Raw genomic sequence first — 26,833 nt, forward strand, 5'->3', positions numbered from 1 at the left:
TCACTAACTGCTCTGTGTTGTCGGGGTTGTACTGAAGGTGTCGGGGTGGCAGGAACGGCTGCGTGTCCTCCGGGCTCTAGATCCGCTGCTCGGGTGGCAGAGGGTCACGTGTGGAGCGGACTCGAGTCAGGGCGCTGCTCACTGGTCCCAGGTCACCCTTACCTCGGGGACAGGAGCTCTCAGCATCTGGGACAACGTGGCCGGTGTTTGGGGCGACCGTAGGAGGGCGCTCACGGTCAGCCTGGACGGGCCTCCGAGGCCTCTGCCCCATGGCTGCCCAGAGCAGACCTCGAGGGCCCCCACGTCCGCATCCTCGGGGCACAGAGGCTGCCCCAGAACCAGGGTGCGTGGCTGGGGCTCAGGGGAGGAGGGTCCTCACCCCTCTGGCCCATGCTGCTTGAGATCCTGGTTCCAGATTGGCTCCAGAACTTTCTGGGCTTGAAGTTCACTTGGGACACTTTGTTCCAGATTGGACCACCCCTGGGCATTGGTGGGTGTCCTTCCCATGGCGTCGGATGAATCATTAGGTATTTCATTGGTCTCAGGCTTAGGAGTGAGTTTCTCATGGGGACTTCCGCTCCGGGTGGTCAGCGAGGGACATTGGCAGTCTGCCTGCTTTTCCATTCGACATGGTCTGTCCCCCCCCCCCACACACACCCTTCAGTCACCGACATCCCAGTGACCACCCACCCAGGTGCTGGAGACACGGTCCCCTCCCTGCACACCCTTCGTCCCAGTGACCATCTACCCAGGCTCTGGAGGAGAGAGAGGTGGGAGGGCCAAGCCAGACGGGGGACCATCTGACCTGCCCCTCAGCCCTCAGAGGAGGAGACCCAGCCAGAGGGGAGAGCTCAGCCACGCCGGCCCCCACAGAAAGCAGTCATCAAACACCTGGTCTATGTGAGGAGCTGCACTGGGCACAGAGGCGTCACAGGGAACACGGAGGACACAGCCCCTGTCTCTTGGGACTTCCCGCTGTGATCGCCGGACCCCCGGCCCGGTGACACTTCGGTCGGCTGGGGAGCTCGACGAAAACACCCAATGCCGGGGCCTCACACTCAGAGCTCCAGATCTGCTTGGTCTGGATGGCCCCGGGCAGGGGTGTCCTTAGCAAACTGTCCGGGCAGTTTTAGCATCCCAGGGGGAGAGACCCACAAGGACCGAGCAAACATAACGGGTACATACTGAGATCTGCAATTTGTTACTTTATTTAAGTTTATGTATTTATTTTGAGAGAGAGCTTGCGAGCAGGGGAAGGGCAGAGAGGGAGAGAGAGGGTCCCAAGCAGGCTCCATGCTGTCAGCACAGCGTTCGACGTGGGGCTCGATCCCACAGACCGTGAGATCATGACCTCAGCCGAGATCAGGAGTCAGATGCTTAACTGACCGAGCCCCCCCATGCACCCCAAGATCTGCAGTTTGTAAGGGCCGTGGAGGAAGTTGAGGGAGAACGTGGCAGGGTGGGGTCCCTCCTAAGTCTGGGAGCAGCGAGGCCGTCCTGGGGCTCCGGGGGTCAGATGGCAGTGGGCGTAAGGGTGTCCTCATGGGGGACAGCAGTGGGATCTCCTGGGACACACTGGCCACCCTGCAGCCTATGGGTCCCTGCACTGGAGCCCCATCTGGCAGAGGCTCTCAGTCTGCAGCTGGGAATGGCCGTCCGTCCCTCCGTCCATCGCTCCCCCACGCCGTGTGTGAGTGCCCCTCCCACCCCCCCCCCCCCCCCCGGGCCGGCCTCCTGGATGCCTCACGTATGTAGAGTAGTTGCTGATGCACACGTCCTCGTATCATCTGTCTTACTGGATCCCGACGCTGGCCCCCCGAGGTGGGCAGGGTCAACACTAACAGGCCCGGGACAGAGGTGGAGACAGGCTCAGAGAAGCGGTCTGACCTGCCTGAGGTCACACAGCTAATAACTGGGTGCAGACACTCCAGTGCCACTCACTGGCCTCGACCCCCACTGCCCCATCCCCCCGGGAAACTGACACCAGCAGGCCCTTGAGGGGCACATGGTACCCCCCGGGGGGGGGGCCGGCACCTTCCTGTCAAGCCGGGCAGAGCCAGCGGCTGGCGTCCCGTCTCCCTCCCCTCCGGGGAGTCAGGGAGGTCTGCCACTCACTGCCTCAGCTCCTGCCCACGGTGAACCCAGTTTCTATAGTAACCCGACGCTGGTTGTCACAGGGTGGATGGTTTTCGCTGTGTGGGGGAAGAGTCCGGCCAGCAGTCACACGGCCATGGCGTGGCCTGTCGGTGGCACTTAGGAGCAGAGGGCACCCACGGAGCAGCCACTAGGGCCTTTCTGTGTCTGGGGACGGGGGAAACCTGCGTCTGGGAGCCCCCTGCTCGGCTGCCCTGGGGGAGGCCGGAGGGGGGTCCCGGCTGGCGGCTGGGCTCAGTGCCCCCTCCCGGTGCCCCTTGCGGAGGCTGCGCTCCGTCCGAGCTGTTTCGTTTAGCCTCGCATCCTCAGGTGGGACGGTCCTTGAGAACGGGGCCAGGGCCGTCCCCGCATGTGAACCCCGGCGCCAGCCAGGCCCGGCCACGCGGCAGCAGGACTCTCCGCCTCAAGGCGGGGGGGCCCCAAGGTCCGCAGCCGTCCCGGGGCCCAACCCTCATGTTACTGAAGGGCGGGACCCCGTCCGTCTGTGGCGCCCAGAGTCCTAACCGCTAGCGCTTCCCGGGTGCCGGCTCGGGGCCAAGCCTGTCGCGTAGGCTAATCCGTCACAGCCTCCCAGTGGTGGCTGCAGAGCAGGTGCTGTCTGGTCCCCGGATGAGGAAACTGAGGCACGGCGAGGCTCGCTAACGTCCCCAGGACCCCAGTGCTGGTTAGTGAATGTTGGGCTCAGGGTCCGGACCCAGCCAGTCTGGCCCTAGGGCCCCACGCAAACACTCTGCCGCGTCGTGGGGGCAAGGTGCTGGCCGCCCTTGCATCCCTCCTCTGCCGAGGACGGGCGTCTACACCAGCCTTGGGAGTTCGCTCGTGTAGGAAACACCTTTTCCTCTCCGCGTCCCCTCGAGGGCCTGGCCGGGGCCCAGCGTCCTGTTGTGAATATAAATGAGGGGCTCTTCTTCCCCTTCGCGGCCCTTCCCCGGAGGCCCCAGGCGAGCCCTGGCCCCTCTAACGCGCTCTCTGCCCCCCCAGCTCTTCGTGATTGACAACGGCGCGGACGACTGGCGGATAGCCATGACCTGCGAGCGCGTCCTGCGCATCAGCCTGGAGATGCTGGTGTGCGCCATCCACCCCGTCCCCGGCGAGTACAAGTTCTTCTGGACGGCGCGCCTGGCCTTCTCCTACACACCGTCGCGGGCGGAGGCCGACGTGGACATCATCCTGTCCATCCCCATGTTCCTGCGCCTGTACCTGATCGCCCGCGTCATGCTGCTGCACAGCAAGCTGTTCACGGACGCCTCGTCCCGCAGCATCGGGGCGCTCAACAAAATCAACTTCAACACCCGCTTCGTCATGAAGACCCTCATGACCATCTGCCCCGGCACCGTGCTGCTGGTGTTCAGCATCTCGCTGTGGATCATCGCCGCCTGGACCGTGCGTGTCTGCGAAAGGTACACGCGTGCGCTCCGCGGCGGCTGGGGCGGCAGCGAGGCCGGGGGACCGGGGTGGTGGTCGGGGGCGGGGGGGAGCGGGCGGGGCCGGACCACAGGCCGGGTAAGCTAGGTGCCGCGTGCATTGTCCTCGGTGACCCCTGTGAACCCGCGTGGAATCCGGTGTGTTCCTCGCCCGTCCTCGCGGCTGACACCTTGCGGTTATGTATTGTCTCTTCCTCTTGGATGTTGACGATGCCTCACCGGCATTTTCAAGGCTTTGGGAAGTCCCGCCATAAGGAAGCTGGTTTCATTTTGTTGAGTCCAGACTTTCTCAAAGGTATTCACCCAGAAACCCTTTTCACTGGGCACTGTGGGAGCCTCGCTATGCGGCGAGCGGTCCGCAGAGCGGCAGCCTCGCGTCCCCGGGAACCTGTTAGACGTGGAGGCTCAGGCCTCACCGAGAGCCACTAGACAGGATTTGCATGTTAACAAGTTCGCCTGGTGGGGGGACACGCGTCCCGCGGGGAGGGCTTGGGTCCAGCCCTAAAGTCCTGATCGTACTCCTGGCTGTACATTGTGCGGGTCACGGTACCTCTCTGGGCCTCAGGTCTGTCACCTGCAAGCGGGGGTCATAGCACCTACTTTCCAGGCCTTGTCGTCGGTGCTGAGTGGGGCCCATGCGCTGCCTCACCGCCAGAGTGGAAATCAATCGTTGTAACGGGGGTCTTTCAGCAACTCCTGGGAATTTCGTGGCCCCTTCATATAATTAGAAGCAAGCAGCTCCTACCATACGAGGACCCATGCTTCCCTGTTTTTTTTCCTACTTGATCGGAGCCGAGCCTTCCAATACCTGTAATTGAGTTCGCCAAGCCCTTTAAGGTGTCTGAAGCCTCCCACACCCTTGCATCAGCCCTGCGTGCGTGTGATGCTCACTGTGGTTTTTAGACGAGCAAATGGGCTGAACCGGGAACAAAACGTCTGCAAGTGAGTTTCATTGCAAATTGAACCTGCCACGGGTCCATGACTATTTTTGACTCAAAAATAAGCGCGTAGTTTGCAAAGTACTCTGTTGCCTTTTATTTGGCATTGAATGGCCCACCGAGCCTTCTGAGCCCGGGCCGGGCTCCCCTGGCTTCCTGCCCGCAGACGTGCTGAGGTCCCAGCAAAGGCACGGAGTTACAGTGAGCAAGTCCCAAGTCCTCCTAAAGGGCCCGCCCCCCCTCTTGTGAAAAGGCCCTTTGCCCAGACGGCTTCCTCTCGATGGCACCTGAGGCACAGCCCAGCCTTGGCAGCTGCTTCTGGCTCCGAGCTCTGCCGCCAGCTCTCTGTGTCGTCTCCGTGGTCTCGGCTTGTTGAGCATCCCCACTTTAGAGCTGAGGAGGCTGGGGGAAAGCACCGGCCTGGGGTGGAGGTGTGGGAGAGCTGGCATGTGTGGGCCCAGAGTGTGAACTCGGCCCACGTATGTCTCCCACCCCAGGCGACTCTCGCCCTCACAAGGAACCTGTGGCCTGGCCTCTCCCGGGGACCAGGAGACCCGACCCCAGAGGGTCACGGCCATTCAGCTGGAGCTCAGACCCCAGGCCTCTGCTGTCTGCGCTCCTGCCCCTGTACCGTGGTCCTGGCCGGGGTGGGGGTGGAGGGGGGTGAGGAGGGACTTCTGGGTAAATTCAGGCCGAGTGGAGGTGCCAGCCACACGCCCAGTCCTTCCCCCCAGGGGCTTGTCAGGCCTTGCCCCTCCCCCACAGCTGCCCTGGCTGAAGGGAGGCCCCAGCGCCTGGCCCAGGTTAAAGCCCCAGCGGAGACCTGTCAGCATAGGCCTGTAAAGGCCCGGCGCCTTTACCCGGGGCCGTCCGGGCTCCAGGGCTCCCCGAGGGGTCGCCCGAGGCGCCCTTTGGCCCCTGGCACCTCACGGCCGCCGTCGGCCTGCGCCCTGCACCCTGGGTGCCGATACCCGGAGCAGCCCCGGGAGAGCCGTGCGGGAAGCCTGCCCGAGTCCGGCCTTCGGGACTGTGACAACACGTACAAACGAGTACACTTTTTCCTACTCGGGGAAACACTCCTGTTACCGTGACCAAGCAGTTTCTTTCAGGGCCCAGCTTAAGTGACCATGGCCCTTCCCGGTGTCAGGTCATAGATAAGGGGCAGGAGCCAGTCAGTCAGAGCCTGGCCCGAAGCTGGGCTGCCCTGGGGGCTGTGGCATCGGGCCGCCGGCAGGTGACCTCCATCTGGCCCAGCTGACCCGGGGACGCCTCTGTCCCCGCGGACAGCAGGGGGCACACGGCTTGCCCGAGGTCACAGAGCAGCGTGGCGGTCCTAGAGAACCGCGCATGTGCCGATGCCCAGGGCAGGCTCCGCACCCCGGCGCTGTCGTCGGCCCGGACCCCTGCTCGTCGTGGACACACACTCCCGGGTTGCTATGGAGACCCCTCTTCGGCAAGACGCGTTTCAAAAGACGTTTCTCGTGTCTCAGGTTGGCTTTTATGTGACAAGGACGGGTTTGCACATTTGCTCCTTCTGAGGAAGGAGACGGAGGTGGCCCTCGCCCAGGGCGGGCTGCCCCTGGCTGCCGGCAGGGCAGCGGCAACAGCTTGTTTTCCTTGGACCTGGAGCCGCCTTCCGTCTCGGCTGCGGGCCTGACAGCTGTGGCCTGGGCGTTCTCCGGGATTCTCCTGGCCGCCTGCCCGCCTCCCACAGCCCTCCCCCGAGCCTGTCGTGGGAACCTCCTCATTAAGCTCTGTCGCCGCCCGCAGCCCGGCTGGGGGAGAGCCCGGCCTCAGGGGCCGCAGGCTCGGGAAGTGGGCTTTCCTGCCTCCCCCCACCCCCCCCACCCCCGCGGGCGTCCCCAGCGCCCTGGGGACAGCAACAAGGACGCTCCAACATTGATGAAGTGCAGAGAGTCTTGTGATCGAGCAGAGGATGACGTGGGCGGGATCCGTAAGGTTTGGCAAACGACCTCCAGCCTCTTGAACGGATTCCCTGTGGACCTTCCCTCCCGGCTCCGAGTTCCGCACACAGCCAGCCTGTCGGCAGCGCTTTGCTGGTGACGGTGTGAACGTTCATCTCTTTCCACACACTTGTGCTTCAGTGAGAAATGGGATTCTGGAGGCCCTGCCCCTGGAACCGGACGGAAACCACCAGTGGCCCGTTCTTTCTCTCGTTCACACAGAGCCAACCTTCCCATGCCTGGGTCTCAGGTCTGGTCTGATCCCTGGGTCTGGTCTGCGCCAGCCAGAAGCCAAGAAGTGAGGACAGCCCCCTCCTCGGCCTCTCCCTCCCACAGACCCCTGCCACCACGGGCAGGGGGCTTCAAGGCTGAGAAAGGAGTGGGGACGCAGTCTAGGGGGCCCCCTGGGTGGGGCTGACACAGCCCCAGGCCGAGCCCTTGTGGGCAGAGCTGAGAAGGGGCTGTGGGTTCTGATGGGCCCCCAGGGGTTTGCGGTGCGGCCGCCAGCGTGGGATGCACACGTCCCCGCCACGGGGACGATGGGAAAGACTTCTGTCCAGTCATTTGTATTACAAAACTTCAGCCTTTAAGTAGTCACCATGCGAGTGGATGGTAACTCTTGTGTGCAATGTACGATAAATACACACACAGTAGAGGGGTTCGCGCCCAGAATCTTTGTACCAACGGGAGTCCACGACTTTGAAACCTTGCAAACCACTGGTTGGAGGGTCAGAGGGCTAGTCAGGACAGGAGAGCACCTGCCACTTTGGAAGAAGCCTGCCCTCCAGCTGGAGGAGGGAGAGGCCAGTGTCCCTGGGGGCAGAGAAGAGCCCAAGGCAGGCAGGTGCCGGGTCTGGACAGTCACCCCAAAACCGAGGCAAGTTCATGGCAGAGCATGTGGGGGGGATCCTCCCTGAGGCCCTGGAAACAAACCTGCTGCATTAAGAACGGGGAAATAATCCTGCAGGTGCAGAAGAACGTTGTTATGAGAGAGACGGAGAGGAGGGAGCAACATTAGAAGGTTCTGGGGCTTCTCTAATGGTGCAAGAGGCTGTGATTTCTGTGCCAGAGAAGAGGGAGCAGATATGAAAGGAAACTGTATTTGGTTCACATAGGCACAGAGTTCCAGAAAACTAAAATTGTCTGAGCAAAAAGAAAATTCACATTGCAGGCACTGAGTTTTTAAAAGATGTGGGATGTGGAAGACAAACTTAAAAGTTCTTCCAGAATGTAGAACAGAACAAAGAGATGAGAGATGGTGAATCGTGGGTCAGAACTGGAGGTTCTAGAATCAAGGCCAGACCCAAGAACCAGCATAATTTGGAGAAAAAAAGCATCATCAAAGATGTACACCAAGAAAACTTTTCCAGAACTGGCGGCCTGAGGGGTGGGGTGGGGGGTAGGACCAGGCAGATCGGGGGCACCTGGTGGTCCAGTCAGTTCAGCGTCCGACTCTCGGTTTTGGCTCCGGTCATGATCTCACGGTTGGTGAGTTTGAGCCTCGTGTCGGACTCTGTGCTGAGTGTGGAGGCTGCTTGGGATTCTGTCTCTCCCTTGCTCCCTGCCCCTGCTCTCTCGCTCTCTCTCTCTTTCCCCAAAAAAATATTAAAATTTTTTGAAAAAGATCAGACAGATGGACACATATAAGAACAGGGAAATGAAGGTATACCTACACGTTTGCAAATAAACTCCTTCTGGAAAACTGCCTGAACCTGAAGGTTCAGCCATCCCGGGACACATGGGCTACACAGAGCACGCTTCTCCTCTGGAGCCCTACATTTCAGACATTGGTGTCATTCCCTCAAGGACACAGGAACAGAAGTCCTGCTTGGAGTTCTGTGGGCTCAGAAGTTTCGGGGAATGGATCCCGGTAAAGGTCTTGATGGGGTGATGTGAGAGCAAGAGGGGTGGGCAACACCATGGCCGCAAAACCCAACCCCGATGTCAGGCAAACAGCAGACTCCGGGAAGACGAGGAGAAAAAAACGCGTAATAGGTAGAGGCTGCAAACCCTCAGATTAGAAAGTGGAGAGAAGACAAAGGATGAGTCAGAGTGGACAACCTTCGTCCTCTTCGGTAGAAAAGAATTTTAAAGCCGTATCACTCAATTTTGATAACTAGAGAGATATAGTTTAAATAATTTTTAGACCTAAAGGTAACCACAGGTGGAGTTTGGAAGTGTGACAATGAGGACAGCAGTGGCACCAGCCACGTGTTATGTCACTTAACCACAGCTCTGCGGGGTGTGGGGGCTGCTGTCACTCATCTCTGCCGTCCATGTGAGAAAACTGAGGCACAGGGCGGTCCAAACAACCCGACCTGAGATCCGCAAACCCCGCCCCAGAGCCACGCCTCTCCCCTCTTTGAGAACGTGCCCCCTCCACACCCCTGCACGAGACACAAACCGCGTCAGGAGCAGAAGGACAGAAGAAGTAGGAAGAATTTAAAACCACAGAAAGCGTGAAGCCAGATGAGAAAAACAACCAAACTCACAGTTGAGAACAGTCAACATAATTGAGTTTCCCTCCGCTGTTCGAAAGCAGTGTCTCCTAGATGGGATTTAAAAGCAAAATTTGATTTCATGCTGTTTACAGAAGAGGTTCCTAAAGCAGAAAGACCTGGAAAAACAAATGAATACCAGAGATTTATTAGATAAGTACAAACCAAAGGGCAATTGAAGAGAAATCCTCATTTTAAACCAACTAGAATTCAAAGCAAAAAAGCATTCAATGGTCTAGAAGGACCGTTTAATATGAATAAAAGTAGCATCCACTGGGAACTTCGATGCAAAAATAAATAAGGAGATTGAGACCTGAATCACTGCCTGCTTCAATAACTGATAAATATTGAACTTTGTAGCCTATAAACAAATAATACATCTTTTTAAGCACCCATGGTACATTGACAAAAATCGACCAACTTCTTGGCCACATGTTTCAAAATATCACAAAAAAATCTTCAGACATATTCTCTAACCATGAGGCTATAAAAGTTCAGCTAAAAGGGAACTTTTTAGGGGAACTTTTAAAGCAATTCCCTCAGCTACACACCTCGGCCAAAAGAGAATTATTCAAAACCACCATTAAAGGCTCTTTTAAAAATTACGATGATGACTGTGTGTCTAAACTCATGGTGCGACCAAAGTCGTATGTGGAGGGAAAACATCCCGAAAGTTTTTTATTAAGGGGCACCTGGACGGCTCAGTTGGTTGGGCGTCCGACTCTTGGTTTCAGCTCAGGTCATGATCTCACGATTTGTGACTTTGAGGCCTGCATCGGGCTCTGTGCTGATGTCGTGGAGCCTGCTTGGGATTCTCCCTCTCCCTCTCCCTCTCTCAGAATAAATATATGAACTTTAAAAAAAATTTTAAAAGGGTTTTATTAAAAGAAAATTAGGAATTTTAAGGGGGAGTGAGTACTGATTTTGTGATGTTTTAATAAATAAACGAGAATAGCTTAACTTCTTTTGGAAGAAGATCATTGAGAGGGACTTTGCTAGATATTAAAATGTATTCTAAAACTTAAGTAATTAAGTCCCGGTGGTGTTTCTGCAGGATCAGTAGCGATAGATCAGTGAACCCTAAGGGGAAGCCCTGAAATAATCCCTACTATGTAAGAAGCCAGTAGATGAGGAAGAAAACCACAGTTGATCTCAGTCAAGGGCTGAGAAGCGATAAGAGAAAGAAAACCAAATAGGAAGCAGTAGGTTCTTCAGCGCATGTTAACGGGGAGATTGGAGATTAGATCCCTGGATGAAAAATCAAATTAGAGCCCGCCTCTCACCAGCCATCGACATAAATTCCAGGCGGATGAAAGAGTCAGACGCGAAAGGAGAAACCACGAGTAAGCTCCAGAAAACAAAGCGAATATTTAATCAATCCTGAGATGGGAAGGAACCTCGGAAGAGAACATGGAGAGAGAGACTGTCGCCTCTGTGCACGGCCTGTGCGCAACTTTAGATTTCCACCCTTCAAAAAACACATGCCTGCTTAAAAAGGCAAATGTTACACGAGGGAAAATATTTGCAGCAAATGTTACAAGAAGTAAACATCCCTGTTACACAGAGCAGTCTCAGAACCCCATCAGAAAAACTCCCCTCAGAAAGCAAAACACAATGCCAGAAGTAAAAACAGACAACCACCGCAGAAGAGATACAAAGGCCGGTGAGAACACACTCCTTCAGCCTGGCTAACCAGAGAAGCACACATAGAAACGACACGCAGAATGACTTTTTCTCCTCTGGAGTTGACAAAAGTTTAAGTAAGCGTAATGAGGGCTGGAGAAAGCTGTTTTTGTTGGGGGGGGGGTGGTTCCTCCGGGTGGGGGGAACACGGGAGACCTCCCTCCGGGTGGGGGGACCACGGGAGACTGCCGCTGGTGCTTCAGCACGGCACCCTGTCCAGTAGTGGAGAGTCAGACACCAAATTAAAGGCCAGGGTTTGAGCAGGTGAGTAAATCACAGCGCGTCCTTACGATGGGCAGTTGGGTGACGATGTAAAAATCAGCCTGTCGAGGCCTGTAAGGCAGGAAAATACTCGTGACCCAGGGCTTGCCTCGTATGGGGGTTGCGATCTGAAATCGGCACCAGACGTGCGGAAGGTGGTTGGCAACACAGAAACCCTAAGTGCCCTCCGCGGGGTGTTAGGTGCGATTTCCCCTCCGTTTTATCGTGTTTTCTGCACCCATGTCCTGCCCTCGTGTTCATGCCTCGATGGAAGGGGGGGGGGCGGCTTCTCCCTCCGCAAGACCCCTCTTTTCATCCTGGGCAGGAGCTCGGGTGTCGTGTCAACAGGGCTTGGACGGTCAAGTTGAAGGGCTGGGGTTTTACACACAGTTGTTCTCAGGTGAAGTTCCTCCTGGAGGCCGCGGCCTCGTCCCCGACCCCGGGGGGGGGGGGGTGGGGGGGGTGTGGGGGGGTGGGAGCGCGAACAGGTGGGCGGGGGGGCGGGGTCTGCAGGCGCGGGGCGGGGTCTGCAGGGTAGGACGCTGTCTCCACGGAGTAGGAAGAGCTAACAGTGGGGCCCGAGGGCGGGGTCTGCAGGGGCGGGCCGGGAGTGAGAACACGGGGAGCTGGTGGGCGGGGCCTACAGGGGCGGGGCGGGGAGCGGTAACAGGTGGGGCTAGGGGGCGGGGTCTGCAGGGGCGGGGCCAGGAGTGAGAACACGGGGGGGGGGGCTGGTGGGCGGGGCCGACAGGGGCGGGGCGGGGAGCGGTAACAGGTGGGGCTGGGGGGCGGGGTCTGCAGGGGCGTGGCCGGGAGTGCGAACCGGTTGGGGGGCGGGCGGGCGGGGTCTCAGTGGCCGCGGGATTCAGGTTCAACGGTGAGGTCAGCCAGCAGGGGCTTGGGGCTGGGTCTCTGCTCCAGGGTTGTCCCCCATTCCCGGTCCTAGCAGCGCCCCTTCTGGTTTCAGGGGCCTGTCTGACATTGTTCCGCATCTTTACTCCTCTACACTTTCTCTCTCTTGGTGGTTTGTGATTCAGCAAGGTTTCTCCACATTTGCGGTGATTTTTGTGCTCTTTGACACTTCAGCGCGTGACGGTTCACTTGTGACTAGCGTATTCGCCTTTTGTGTTAAATAATAATAGATGACCCCTCTTAGGAGGGTCAAGAATTGGCGAAATGATGAATTTCCGGAAAGCCAGCATTCCTAAACGCTGCGTTTGGGGCCGTGCAGGTGCGAAGTGAAGTCCGCCTTGCACTCAGGAGACACCGTTCGATCTTTTCAGCAAGTCCGTCCCCAAATGACGCCAGCCTGTGTCAAACCTAAAGTCTGGGTTTCTCTAACTGCTCTCTGCTGGGAAGGGGCCAGTGTCTGCCTCCAGGATTGTGCCTTGAGGTAGGCCCCGCTGAGCACCAGCCCTCTCCCTGCGGCTGGGTCTGGGGGAGAACCAGGCCCCACAGCAGGGGGCTGGATGGAATGACCACCGTGTGTGGGAAGGAAGGAAGCTCTTCTTACCAGGTAGCCCAAGGCCCCAGGGTTTAATTCTTACCCCGGGACAGTGGGAAAGGGCTTCAGAGCTGGGAGGTGACCGTTACCGAAAATCCTATGAGAGTTGGAACCCTCTGAGGGAGCTAAGGTGAGGAAAGGGAGGGGCTCCTGTAGGCCACGTCAGCCACAGCTACCCGTGGGCTGGCCTTAGTCAAGACCGGAAAACCACATTCTATCAGGCTTTCCACGTGAGGCTGTTTTGTGTGACCCTGGTGACCGCCTGGTGCCTTGCACCCGAGGGCAGGCACCCCCCAGCAAGGGCCCCAGGCCCTCGCCCGTAGGCCTTCTCTGCGTGCTTGTGGCCCAGGGTCAGCACGCCCTCACCGCTTCCATGCCGGTGTGGACCCCTGTGGTCCCCATGGCACCGTACCGCCCCTGGGGGATCTTTTCATGAGACTTTCTCCTCCCGTTTAATGCAGACTCCCCACCCCCGACACTGGGCCACAGGCACCCAGGGGCTGAGCTAGGAAGGGAAATGGGGGAGGACACACCATGTCCCAAATGGCAGCTCATTGAGTGCCCCCCGGACACCCCCCGTTACCTAGACACCTACTTGCCTGCTGTGCACGGCCTACGGCTTTCGGCCCCGCCACAGTCCCCTGCTGGCTGGGTCACCAGCCCTGACACCCGGTCACACTCTCCCAGGACGCTCGTGGGAGCTGCCTGCCATCGGGGCTCCTGCGGGCCGGCCCACACATGCCAACACGGGCCACGTGGGCCTGGCACCCCACAGGAGAGGGCACAGGGCCCAGGTAGCAAAACTCCTTTTGGAAACTTTAAACATGTCTCGGCTGAGCCAACATACGCTCAGCGGGTGTCGGTGCACAGAGGCCGAGTCCCGCGATGGACACGACCCGGCTGAAGTCAGAGGACAGCCTGGCTCCTGGTTCTACTGTCTACCTTGCGCACTGTTCGTGTACTTAACCTGACCGGAGTCCTACAGCCTCTGCTGGACGCGCCCTGGGACCAGGAAGTCGCCAGTCTAAAAGACCGTCCCTTCTGTGCAGACAGCTCCGACAGAAGCACCTTCCTGATGCTGCTTATAATTAACCTTCTCCTAGTTTGTGACTTGGGTCCTGACTCTGTTTTCTGTATCAACGCAAAAGAAATTCAAGCAACACAGGTTGGTGTTTCAAGCACCTCCATCTTGCCAGAGATGGTTTCGGGCTCCTACTGGCGGTGACCGTGGGCGAGCTAGCCACGGGGCAGCGGGACCTCTGATTCCCAGAAAGCCCTCGGCAGGGGGAGAGCATTCAGCTCACCGCGGGCCTGCACTGCAGCGGGCTGGTGTTCCCTCTTCCACCAAAGGCCCCTGAGATATTCAAGAACCCGTCTCATCTTCTTGAAACTGATGGTCTCTGCTCCTTGGACTCCCTTCTGACCTGACCTCTCCCTCCTGCTCGTCCGAGTCCCCACCGGGTGGAGGCCCCAGACCAAATCCAGCGCCCCTGATGTTACACCACCCCCTCTCTTCTTGGCATCCTTCTCCTTCTGATGCAGCTTGAGAGTGGCCGGGCAGGCACGTGGGCTGGGACGGAGGAGTGAGACCCGGGCCAGCACGCAGCCCCGTGCTGGCCCCTTGACCTCTCCGCAGCGCATGCGGACGGCCCGCTCGGCCCGAGTCCTGCGGCGAGCGTCCAGCATCCTGGCCCCGGGAGGCACCACCAGACAGGAACCACAGCTGAGGGTCAGGCCGGGAGACCGCTAAACCACGTGGGGATCTGGTGGGGCTCACGGCGTCCAGAGGCTCGTGTCCTGCTCCCAGCCTTAGCAGGGGCGGGCGTCCAGCCTGGGGTCCGTCGCTCCCCCTTGGTCGTCTCCGTGATGAAAGCTGTAGTTATCCGGCCAGCGGCCTGAGTGCCGAGGGTTGGGGTCTCCTCCCCTGCTTTCTGGACCGTCTCTTCCTCTGCCAGATCTGCTTCCCTGGACTGGACATCGTCTGTCGTGCCCGCCGTCGTGCCCGCCCCAGAGACCTGCCTACCAGCTCGGGAATGCCCCGGCCTCCCAGAGCAGGATGCTTTAGTGCGAACGGCTTGCTAAATAATGGTGTTATTCGTCATATTGGGTCCAGCTACTCACCAGGCACTGTGTTAGGGGTTAAATACACCTTAGAAGACAAAACACACGGTTTTTCCCCTCACGGGGCTTATAGTTTACCAGGGAAAGCTGGTAACGGGGACCAGATGAGCGATTTCACATCTAGGCTACGTGCTGTGAAGAAGTTAAACACAAGGTTGCAATATTTTTTTTTTTTTTTTTAAGTAATGGGGTTGGACAGCCACATCCTGCTCAGCCGGGACGTGCCTGGAAGGTTGCTCTGGAGAGGTCATGCGTCAGCAGAGAACGGCTGAGCCGTTTACAGACCAAGCGGGCAGGCCGTCCAAGAAGAGGGAACGGCACGTACAGAGGCTCTGCGCCGGCAAAGGGCGCGGTGCGCGGAGTCACCAGAAGGACAGAAGACGGACGGACGTGTGGCCGTGGCCTGAGCTACAGAGGGGGCGGGACGCCCACGGTGGGGGCCTTGGGCGGTGCTAGGGCATGGAAGCCAAGGGCGGAGGGAAGCCTCTGAAGATTCTTACCTAGAAGAGTAACACGGTCTGGTTCGTTCTAAGAACATGGGTCCGGCACCTGCCTGGAGAGGAAGCCGGAAGTAGGGAGGGAGCCACTTTGCTGTGGCCGGGAGGGGAGGTGGGGCCCTGGCAGGAGAGCGCTCAGACGCCCCGTGTGCATCCAGGCCGATTCACATGCGTTTTCTCACAAGCCGGTGTCCCGTACATCAAGTCCATGTTCAGAATCAGCGTACGGCCTGTTACTGCTTTCTGCTTCTCTGTTTCTGTCTTCTTTTTCTCAGGAGCTTTATCAGTGAGCACTAGCTTTTGACTGCAAGTGACAGGAAACTCAGAATAATAGCAGCTTAAACAAAATAGAAGTTTCTTTGTTATGCAAAAGAAGACTTGGTCAGTCCAGAGCAGGTATGGTGCTCCATAGCATCAGCGACCCAGGCTCCTTCTGTCTTGTGGCCCTGCCAGCCCTCGGGCATGGTTTCTTCCTCATAGTTCAAGAAGGCTGCTGGAGCTCCAGCCATCCCACTTACCTTCTAGCCTGCAGGAGGGAGGAAGGGACAAAATAAGATGTGTGCTCTCCCTTTAAAGACTTGTCCTGGTCGTTTTCATTCACATCCAGTGGTCGGTTACACGGATGGAAAAATATAGTTTTTATTATCGATAGTCCTTGCTCATTCCTGGGTTCTTTTACTGACGAAGAAGGGGAGAAGGGCTGCTGGGTCATAAGTTCCTCCGGGGCTCACAACCGTTCACGCTGCCCGCACTCTCACTCTGTATTCAGGCATCGGACTGCTATTCCTACTCTGTAATGTCTCTCAGATCCTCTCTGCCCGCCACCTCGCCCGGCCACAGCCCTGGCGCCTCGCACGCGGCCGTAGGGGTAGCGTGTGTGGTGTCAGCCTGTACTCCCACGGGGACGTCTCTTACCCCTGAAAACCTTGCACTGCTCCCTCGGGGTCGCAGTCCCTTTAGTGTCCAGGGCCCCTGCAGTCCCACCTAGACCACCTGTGATGAAACCAGCTTGGTTCAAGTTCAGTAACATTAGCAAAGATCGTAATAGCACCTTGCATTCCTACATGTAAGTCTACTGCGTCCAGAATCGAAAGCGGTGGCAAAAAGTCAGAAAGCCCAGACTCAAAGCCGAGCCCTGATAGGGGACTGGCTGTGCCACCTTGGACGAGTAACTTGCCCTTCGTGAAGTCAGACCCCAGCCAGTCCCCTTCCTTCCCCGGGCCTCGTTCTGATCTGCAGGTTGGAGCTTCAAGCTGTCTTGCCTCCTGCACGGGGTCATGAAGCTCCGAGAGGAGGAGGTGAAAAGCGGGGAGACCATGAAATCCAGGACCCGGGTCTGCTGCTTCCGGGCCGCCCTGGGAAGGGAGCAGACAGGTAGAGCCCCAGTCCCCTTCTGGGGCATTAGGGCCCGACAGCTCAGCCAGGCTCAGTGACCCGTCCCGTCCCCCGACCTGCGGGGCGGGGAGGCCTGGCGCCCTGGGGTCCCGACTGCCTGCTGCAGGGCTCTCGGGGTGTTAAATGGGGAGGGGTGTCTCACGTGAGTGTGTTGGGGCCAAGGGAGAAAGAGAAAAATGGGCGAAGCACATGTAGTCTTTCTTCAGTTCGGGCTGTGAAGTCCTCTGGTCGTCTGGGGACGTGCTGTCTGGCCCCTAGGCCGACGCTGACGGTGCCGTGAAGAGCACCGAGGTCCAGCGGGAAGCCACTTCCCGCTCTCAGGTACATGGCCCTCGGGGCCACGCCTCAGCGTGGGGCGGGGGGCAGACGGTCTTCGGGAAAGTGCAGGTCAGAAGTAATGACGTGAACACTACGTCGTCAGGCTTACAGAGTTAAGGAAACGTGAGTCTGGGTAACTGGGTCCAGCTTTGTAATCACCTTGTCAAGCTTAGTGTGTGCGAGCACTCCCCTCAGTTACCAGCACCCGTAATTTGTTTTGTTCTTGTGTGTAATTTAAAGTGCGGGTCTTATTTAGGGAGCAGCGTGTCTCGAGGCTTTCGTCATTTCGGAAATTAGACGGTGCCCTCCTGAGCTTGCCACACGGTCGCTGTGGCCAAGTTAGGCCCAAGGGCCGGTGGGGCTCTGGGCCGGGGTCTCGGAAGCCCCAGGCGAGGGTCACCTCAAGCCCGGGGGAGGGAGGGAGCCGTTTGTCACGTGCTGGTTATGTGCACACATCCTCCCCATCTCCCTTGAGGTAATCTCTTCCAGTGTTTTCTCCAGCACTGAGAGAAACGGGCCCAGGGCGGCGGGGGGCCTCGGCCGCCCTATGAGCTTCCTCGATTGCTTCTCCCCAGCGGAAGGCGAGTCCCTAAGAGAACGTCCACCTGAGTGCCGGCACTTGTAGGAGGCGAGCGCATGGGGAACCTGTCTTCCTGTTCACAGCCGTGTGGGTACCCGCCCCGAGAGGCCGATGCACCTACGGGCCTCCCTCCGGGGTCCTCCGGCTCCCGGGTGCCTCCCGGCCTGGGCACTTCCAGCCTGGCCCTCCCTGACCCATCAGAGCTCCGAGACCCCAGGGCCCAGGGCCCCTCGAGCTAACGGTCCGACAAACCTGTGTTTGGGTGAGCGGGTGACGACGTTGGCAGTGGGGTCCTTCTGTCTCCTGCAGTCTCTGGACGGTGGTTCCGTTGCTCAGGATGCGTTTCATGAAACCACTCGCCAGGTAAAAGCAGATACGTGCTCACCCCGGGGGCCGTCACCATCACTTTCATTACCGCCAGCAGCCCCGAAGCTAATCAGGACAGATCTGACCCAAAAATAAATTCAGGAGGCCTTCCCTCCGCGCCTCCTGTGTCTCCCTCGTTTGGGTGGGCCAGACTTTCCTCCGCATCTGTTTGCTTCCTGGCACTCAGACAGCTGTGTGGCCTTGTCTGCAGTTCCTGGGCTCTGCCTGTCCCCAGCTTCTTGTCTGCTTCGGACGCTCCCTCCTCTGGGGTCTTGGCCAGTGAAGGGGCAGAGTGGGCTGTAGTTTCCGGGCAGGCTTGTTTCCTGGCAGCGCGTCATGAACATCTTCTGTGATGCTACTTCCTGTAAAGCAGAGCGGGGCCGGGTGCCGGGGTGAAGGGGTCGGGGGCTCGCTGGGCGACAGGCGGAGGAAGGGGCCCGCGTGGCGGCCCGAGCCCAGCCGTGGCACCGGCCCACCCTCTCCTGCCCCGTTGCCGGGACCTCCTGTATTCAGGGGACTGAGGTCTCGGCCGGGGGCCGGCAGAGGCTCCGTGGAACTTGGAGCCCCTTGGTTTGCAGAGGGGGCGGTGCTGGGGCAAGGCTGCTTGTGTCTGTGGTCCGTGCCCAGCCGCAGGCTCCCCAGAGACTGGGCAGGGGCGGGGTGGGGGGCTGAGTGCGATCAAAGAAACCTCCACCGTTGGGCTGGAAGGGGTTCTGGGCTCGTTTGGCCAAATCCTCCCATTTACGGGTAAGGAAGCCCAGGCCCAGGGTCCCACAGCAAACTGGAGTCTGAGCCCCCAGCTGGGTCCTCTCCTGGGGCAACCACCACGGTGCCCACATGGCTGGTGGCTCAGGCCGAAAGAGGCGGCCGGGGGTTGAGGGCACAGGCCCCAGCGTGCCCCTCTCCGGCCTCCGTCACTTTACCTAGAAGGAAGGGGTTCGCTGCGTTAGGGGTAACCCCAAGGCTGTGACTCCCAGGGGCAAAGTCCCCTGCCCAGGTCCTGACCGTACATCTGTGTGTCCCTTCCTGAGAGAGTCCTGGCCTCTGGGCTAACGTACCCTTGGAGGAGCCTGTTCCGTGGGCAGAGACCCTCAGGGCAGCCATCTCCGTGCTCCTCGGGACACTTGTCACCACTGGGTCAGTTTAGGGCAAGCCTCCTGCGAATCTGTGTCTCCCCACGCGGCCCCTTGAGGCAGCCGGGGAAGGAGCTGGCTGGGCCCGTTCTCAGAGGTCAGCGACAGGGTGACCTGACACCATGCCCTGCGGACCCTGAAAGCGAGAAGGGGTCTCCCCGGGCCATCTCATGCCCCTTGCCCTCCTCCAGCAAGAATGTCTCAGTTCAAGAGGCGGGAAAAAGGAGTCGGGATGCGGAGGGTGGTCTGGCCCCAGCTGTGTCCCCTCCTGCTCCCGGGACAGGGAGATGAGTCAGGAGGGCGTGAGACCCTCGGCCCAGGCCCTGGCTGGGAGCCTTTCCTTCCGGCTGTTGCTGTCCAGGATGCTGGGGCACGCCAGCTACGGAGACTCACAAATTCCTCCGGTAGGAAAGCGCCCCGCCACCCCCACCCCCCGCCACCCCAGCAGGGAAAGTTGGGTGCGTGCTGGCCCTCTCCATTCTTCCTCACATGGTACTGAGCTTCTGAATTAGCATGACTTCTGATGTGTTCCAGAATTTTCCATGTAGTCATGTGAACCACGGTCTGGGTGGTTTGGCTGTGGGATAGGTGGGCCTGGAGCAGCCCCTGGGACCCGGCCTCCCCCAGACTTGTCACTCTTCACCTAGTCAGAGCCCATCCCCCGCAGTCCGGGGACACATGCCCCCCGGGTGCCCAGGCCTGTGGGAAGAGGCCAGAGGCAGCCACACTCCACGTGCAGAGACCGCTAATGGTCAGGGAAGGCCCCGCAGCCACGCTGCCCCCTCCCGGGGGCCCACTCCTCCCGTGGCAGGGGGAGGCTGTGCACACAGGGCTCTACGCCCTGACCAGGAAGCCTCACTGCGCTGGGAAACAGCAAGGAGAAAACTTCTTTCCGGGACTTTCTTCCATCTTCTTCCTCTTTGTTTTTGGTCCCCGGGGTGGTCTCCACCTCCCTCCCACACAACCCTGCCCAGGCACCGCCACAGCGTCTGTTCACCTGGGGAGCTGCCTGCCTTTAGTTCTCTTTGGAAGTCATAAGTGAGAGGACAAAGCCTCCCTTCTTCCCTCTGAGGCTCCAGCCAGGACCACCGCCTACGGGGCATTGCCCTCCAGGGGGCCCCGTGCACACTGAAGTCTCCGGGAACGGCATTCCATGGAGTTGCACAGTGTGCAGCCTAGCCAGCTGAGCAGGGCGGCCCTGGCGTTGGCTCACCCCCTGTGAAGGCAGCTCATGCGGATCCAGGATGAGATGCCTGAGAAAGGCCGGATCCCCACAGTCTCTCCAATCAAGCCCTCTGAGCCTCCCCTTCCTCAGAGGCATGAAACGGCCAAGAGGGGCCAGACCCAAGCTCACACGGGGGCTCTGTCGCGTGGCGGGTGTTTTATCCTGCGCAAGTTCCCTAGCACGGCTGAGCCTGGGTTTCCAGTTCAAGACCACAGCACGTGGCCATCCTAATCTTGTTGCCATGAACACGATGCGCGTAAAGGCCGGCCCACGTGGCGCGTGGTAAAGGCCGTTGTTACCTTGTGAAGCAGAGTGGATGTGCAGCCTGCCCACCTGGCAGAGAGAGTCCCAGAGACACTGCGAGATGAGCGGTCTCTGAGGAGACCCTCCCCAAGAACCCCAGCCACTGGGCCGCTCTGTCTGTACGTGGAAAGCTGAGAACGTGGCCCCCAGGTCAGCTCCACGACGGATGGCGGATGGCGGGAACAGGCCAGACCGGGAGAAAACAGCTCACACATGGCCCTGGGGTCCGTGGTGCTGAACAAAAGCCAAGGGTGGCAGCTGTGAGAGGGGGGAGGGCGGGAGGCCATGCAGGAGGGCAAGCCCAGGGGTGAGCACACCGTCAGCTCCCGTCACGGAGAAGTGGGGGGTGGGGGGGGGAGGCAGCTCTGTGGAGGGCACCTGATCCGGGACGGCTTTCTGGAGGAGGCGACTTCCTGGGCCCAAGGGGCCAGAGTGAGTGAAGCCCAGCATGGGAGGGGTCCAGTATGGGGTGGGAGAGGGGCCCAGCAGTGGAGGGGGCCGGTATGGGATGGGAGAGGGGCCCAGCAGTGGGGGGGGCCAGTATGGGGTGGGAGAGGGGCCCAGCAGTGGGGGGGGGGCCGGTATGGGGTGGGAGAGGGGCCCAGCAGTGGGGGGGGGCCGGTATGGGGTGGGAGAGGGGCCCAGCAGTGGGGGCGGGGGCCGGTATGGGGTGGGAAGGGGCCCAGCAGTGGGGGGGGGGGCCGGTATGGGGTGGGAGAGGGGCCCAGCAGTGGGGGGGGCCGGTATGGGGTGGGAGAGGGGCCCAGCAGTGGGGGCGGGGGCCGGTATGGGGTGGGAGAGGGGCCCAGCAATGGGGGGGGGCGGTATGGGGTGGGAGAGGGGCCCAGCAGTGGGGGGGGGCCGGTATGGGGTGGGAGAGGGGCCCAGCAGTGGGGGCGGGGGCCGGTATGGGGTGGGAGAGGGGCCCAGCAATGGGGGGGGGGCGGTATGGGGTGGGAGAGGGGCCCAGCAGTGGGGGCGGGGGCCGGTATGGGGTGGGAGAGGGGCCCAGCAGTGGGGGGGGGCCGGTATGGGGTGGGAGAGGGGCCCAGCAGTGGGGGCGGGGGCCGGTATGGGGTGGGAAGGGGCCCAGCAGTGGGGGGGGGGGCCGGTATGGGGTGGGAGAGGGGCCCAGCAGTGGGGGGGGCCGGTATGGGGTGGGAGAGGGGCCCAGCAGTGGGGGCAGGGGCCGGTATGGGGTGGGAGAGGGGCCCAGCAGTGGGGGTGGAGGGCGGTATGGGGTGGGAGAGGGATCCAGTGGTGGGCGGGGGGGTGGGTATGGGGTGGAGAGGGGCCCAGTAGTGGGCAGGGGGTGGTATGGGGTGGGAGACGTGCCCAGCAGATGCTTGCCAGGGCATCCGCGAGAGGCTTGGAGCGTCGGTGGGCCCAGCCTCTTTCGCCAGGCGGAGTTTGGACTCAATCCTGTACCAAAGCCACTGCTCCCAACCTTATTTGTTTCTCTTACTCCGGCGACACAGGAGAAACCCAACCTAGGCGGTCCCCGGTTTATAGGGTCCCCCCGCTTCCTTGCCCAAGGACAAGGCGAATCAGAGCACAAGAGAGCAAAGCGAGGTTGTCATAGGGGCAAGCTTTGTACGTTCCCCGACGCAAAACGTGGGCTGTTCACGAGCATCAGGTGTTCAGCCACTGCAGGTTCCGGACCGACAGTTGTTGTAGCCCAGAGCGTGCACGCCGAGGTCGCCCTCCTCCCCACCCTCGGCCAGTGGGAGCCACGGCGGGTACGAAGCAGGGAGGATCTTGTGTTTGGGGAAGACTTGCCTGGCGACCGAGTGGGGCACGGGTTGGAGCAAGGAGGCCGGCTGGGGACACTGAGGCAGTGCTGCAGGTGGGTGCCGCTGGGGGCGTGGCTGGGACGGGCAGCGAGTGCGGGGTGTGGGGGAGCCAGCGGAGGCCAGGTGTCCCCGTGTGGCCGCATGGTGGTGTTTACTGCCCGCAGGTGGGAGATGGCAGGAGGAGGAGGAGGGCCCCGGGGCGGGGCGGGCGGGCAAGTCAGCTGACCTGCCCTTTCCCCTTGGCGAAGCCCCAGGCTGGGGCTGGTGTCCGAGGGTGGGAGGTGCCCGTTGGGTCCGTGGACACAAGATCGCCGGGGGAAAAGACCTGTGTCCGTTCGTCGCAGGCCCTCGGTGTCCGGCCGCCCCGTAGGGACACAGTCCAGGTTTGCAGAGTAAGTGCACCTGAGCTGAAGGAAACGAAGGGGGCCTCCCGGCAGGGGGAGGGTGAGAGACCGACTGAGTCAGTGACCGGGAAAGAGGAGAGGAGAGATTGGGGGTGCGGGTCAGAGGAGGGGGAGACGGGGGACGAGGGAGAAGGCCGAGCGCAGAGGCTCCGGAAGGAACGTCGGAAGGGTGGGGGGAGGGACACAGGGCCTGGCCCGCGGCCACCGCCTCCCCACACCGCCAAACGCACACTTGCCACGGTCCAGTGCTTCTTCCAAACATACTGTTTTTCTCCGGTTTCGTGCTTTTTATTAAACATTTCCAAATCAGGAAACACGGAAATATTTTTTAACACAAAGGAAGAAAACATTGCGAGTAGAGAAACTGACTCAGAAGGGTTTGCCAGATGAGCCAGCTGGTTTCCCGTTTCAGAGCCGTTCGGAGAGGGCGACGGCACCCGTCGTGAAGCAAGTGGACTGGCGGCTGGGTCCCCCGGCTGCCGCCTCCGTGGGCAAACCGGAGAGGCTGGCCGGACGCCTCGGCACCACAGGGGAGGAGGAGACCGGACGGAGGAGAGCTGCTCGCCCGGGAAGGCTGAGCTGGGCCTTCTCGCCTGAGTCCCTCCCGCCTGTCAGCGAGGCCACGTCCACGTGTGACCCCAGGCCCGCGTCCCGAATCTTCCACGTTTGGCAAAAGTCCACCCAGAAAACCGCCGGCGGAGACGTGCGTGCCACTGCCTCCGCGAGAGGGTCCCAGGAAGAGGGGGTCCTGGTGGGAGGGGCCCCAGGGAAAGGATTCCCAGTGGGAGGACTCCAGGGTGGGAGAGGCTGGGGGTGGGGGGTCCCGTTGGGAGGGGCCCGGGTGGGAGGGGAAAAGGCAGTCCATAGAAGTTCACCATATCAGTTATCTGTCGCTGCATAACAAGTTGCCCCATAATTCAGCAGCTTGAGACGGCAGATGTTGCCGACGTCACAGTTGCTAAGGGTCAGGAATTCGGGGGCAGCCTGAGCAGGCACCTCGGCTCGGGTTTCTCGTGAGATTGCAGTCAAACTGCCCCCCAGACTGCGGTCTCCTCTCAAGGCTCGGGTTAGAGGGTCTCTGCTTCCAAGCTTGCTCACCCCGTTGTGGGCATGCTGTGACCCCTCACCAGGCGGGCCTCTCCGTAGGGTCACCTCACGGCACGGCCAGTGGCTTCCCCCGGACGGGAGCGATCCCAAAGAGAACAAGGTTCGGGTCGCTCGGCACAGAGGCTGTGGTGTTTTTTATAGCTGGATTTCAGAGCTGATGGCCCATCGCTTCCGCCGTGTTCTGTCTGTCAGAGACCAGTCGCCAGGGCCAGCCCACTCTCGGAGGAGGGGATTACAAAAGTACGTGGAGGAGGCAGGGGACCGTGTCTGAGGCTGTGACCACACTCCTGGGGTGCGATTTCATCCCTGTGGCGCCCGGAAGCAGGCACAGCTAGACCACACGGTGTCCAGGTGTCTATACCTGTGCGGAAAGATGCAGGAAGCTTGTGCCCCGGCGGCTGCGGTGCCCAAACACAAAGAGCACATGAGGCCATCCAGCAGGCAGGTTGCAGTGAGCTCAGGGACGCTTATTTTGTTTCTAGGCTTCCCAACTGAATTTTACATTAGCGTATTTTTGGGGTCTTTCTCTTAGGTTTGGTTCTGTGTTCAATATTATGGAAGTTATGCAAGGATACGCTTAGAGTCCGTTGTTCTGTGCTATTTGCTGCCCTGCCCCCGATCTTCCCATTTACCCTTCTCCAGAGAGAGCACTCCTCCGGAGGGAGCACCTATCCAGAGGGAGCACTCCTCCGGAGGGAGCACTCCCCCAAGGGAGCATCTCTCCAGAGGGAGCACTCTTCCGGGGGGAGCATCTCTCCAGGGGGAGCACTCCCCCCAGGGAGCACTCATCCAGAGGGAGCACTCCTCCCAAGGGAGCATCTCTCCAGAGGGAGCATCTCTCCAGAGGGAGCCCCCCTCAGAGGGAGCATTCCTCCCAAGGGAGCATCTCTCCAGGGGGAGCACTCCCCCAGGGAGCACTCCTCCGGAAGGAGCATTACCCTGAGGGAGCACTCCTCCAGAGGGAGCATTCCTCCCAAGGGAGCATTTCTCCAGAGGGAGCATCTCTCCAGAGGGAGCACCCCTCAGAGGGAGCACTCCTCCCCAGGGAGCCTCTCTCCAGAGGGAGCACTCCCCCGAGGGAGCATCTTCCAGGGGGAGCACTCCCCCCAAGGGAGCATCTCTCCAGAGGGAGCACCCCTCAGAGGGAGCATTCCTCCTGAGGGAGCATCTCTCCAGAGGGAGCCCTCTGCCCTCCTGTGCTCCTTCGTGCCAGGGTGGGCCTCCACGTCTGCGAGTAACATGCGTGTGCTGCTGCTTTCCCAAACTTCAGTTGTGCGCCCACTGGCCCCCCAGGTGGGGGATGAGGACACAGCCCCTCGCCCGCCCACACCCCCTCCTGCGCAGCCTTCTGCTCGTCCGGCCAGCACTCCCCGGACTCTTCACAGCTGGGCCTGTAGCGAAGGATGGCGGCTCCTTTCCTGCAGGTCTTTTTGTGTCTCCCGGGTAACGACCACGTTAGTCCGTTTGCCCCGCTCCTTGTATGTGTTTATCACGAAGTGAGCTCCACATTCTGGCAGCCGTCCAACTTCCCAGGACACGTTCGGTTTTCCATCGATTTTAACTTCTTGGGCAGCGTCTTGGAGAGATGTCTCCCAGAGCCTCTGGCCTGCTCTAGCCAGGGCGGGTGGCCCTCCAGGCCTGGCGCTCGGCCGCATCCAAGGACCACCCACCACCGGCCCCCTGGGCCTCCCTCCTGGAGGGCCTCGCTTCCTCGGTCCGGGGGTTCCTCCTTTCTTTGGGTGACACGCAGCTTCCTGTGGCCTCCAGTGACAGGTGCAGAGGAGACAGATGTTTGAGGTTCTTGCACATCTGAAAGTGTCCTCCCTCCACCTTCTGACTTAACTGACACCTTGGCTGGTTCGGAAATAATTTCCCTTTGGAATTTTGAAGCCTTTATTTCATGGACTGCTGGCTCCCAGGGTTGCTGTCAGAGTCCAAAGTTACTCTGATTTCTGATTCATCACATTTGACCTCTCCCTCCTCTTTCCCTCCCTCCTTCCCTCTCCCTCCCTCCCTCCATCCCTCCCTCTCTCTTCTTCTCTCTGCCTCCCTCTCTCTCTTAACTCTGGAAGCTCCATAGCCTCTCTTCTTTCCCCTGGTTTTATGAAATTTCACAATAATGCACCTGAATGTGAGTCTTTTCGTGTACTGTGCTGGGGACAGGGGGCCCTTGATCTAGAAACTTATGTTCTTTGATTCTGGAAAAACATTATTTTAATTTCCTTAACGGTGACTTCTCTCCTCCTTCTCTTTTTTTTTCCAGTTCTTTTTCTGAAACTATTCTTATCTGAATTGGTAGACAGACTCCGTGATTTGCTCGTATTTTCATCTCTGTCTTTTCCTGCCTTTTGGGAGACCCCTCCATTGACCCCCAGCCCTTCCAGAAAGACCCCCTTGTGTGGCACTGACCCGTGTCTCCTGGGGCCAGAGTCTGTCTCCCTCACCTTGGTTATAGGGTTTTCCCCACGAGCTCTTCTCCGCCACGGTCCGTATGTGGTCGAGAGTCCTGCTTCTCTGTCAACTGATTCGGTCTGTGTCTTTCATGTTCACAACTGTCCTTAGATTTCTGGGGACCCCGGTCGTCTGCCTGCGTGGAGGGTCTACGGAGGGCAACGGTGTGTGCGTTTAAGTTGCAACCAGCTGTTACATGGTCCCTGTGTCTGTCACCCGTTTCATAGTAGTAGAAAGGGAAAACCATAGCACACCCTGACGATAAACGGATAACTATAATAACTGTCCTTAGAAAAAAAGACACCTTTTCCTCCCTAGCCTTTAGAGCAAAACACGGCTCTGAAAAATTCTCTGTTGCAAACACTGGCAAGACATGACTATGCAGGCTGGTGACAGGCATAAACCACTGTGAGATGGTGAGTGGGTTTGGAGACAGCTTGGTCCCCACACCCACCGCCCTCAGGCCCCACCCACGGCCTCCCGCCTGCTGAGCCGCGTGGGGCAGTGGGACGTCCTTGTGCTCCCCCCCTCCCCGGAGGGAACAGCACTCCAGTCTGGCGGGCGGTGTGCGAATGGCGTCCTCAAGACCTGCCTCCCTCTGCAGCACACACGGCCAGCTCCCGTGCAACTGTATTTGTGAATGAAGAAGAAACCCACAAGAACATAAAGAGAGTGTAGAGAGAAATAAAACAGTAAGTCAGACATCAAGGTGAC

At 59.7% G+C, this 26,833-nt stretch overlaps 1 protein-coding gene across 1 annotated transcript in view; it reads left to right on the plus strand.

Moving 5' to 3' along the window:
* KCNN3 (potassium calcium-activated channel subfamily N member 3) overlaps positions 1–26,833 on the plus strand; it is a 114,918-nt gene that overhangs the window by 65,953 nt on the left and 22,132 nt on the right. The window contains exon 4 of the mRNA XM_043569005.1: positions 3,136–3,554. Within this exon, the coding sequence (XP_043424940.1) occupies positions 3,136–3,554 (419 nt within the window). The remainder of the gene's footprint in view (positions 1–3,135; positions 3,555–26,833) is intronic.

This window comes from Prionailurus bengalensis, chromosome E4, assembly GCF_016509475.1.
Source record: "Prionailurus bengalensis isolate Pbe53 chromosome E4, Fcat_Pben_1.1_paternal_pri, whole genome shotgun sequence".
Lineage (NCBI taxonomy): Eukaryota > Metazoa > Chordata > Mammalia > Carnivora > Felidae > Prionailurus > Prionailurus bengalensis.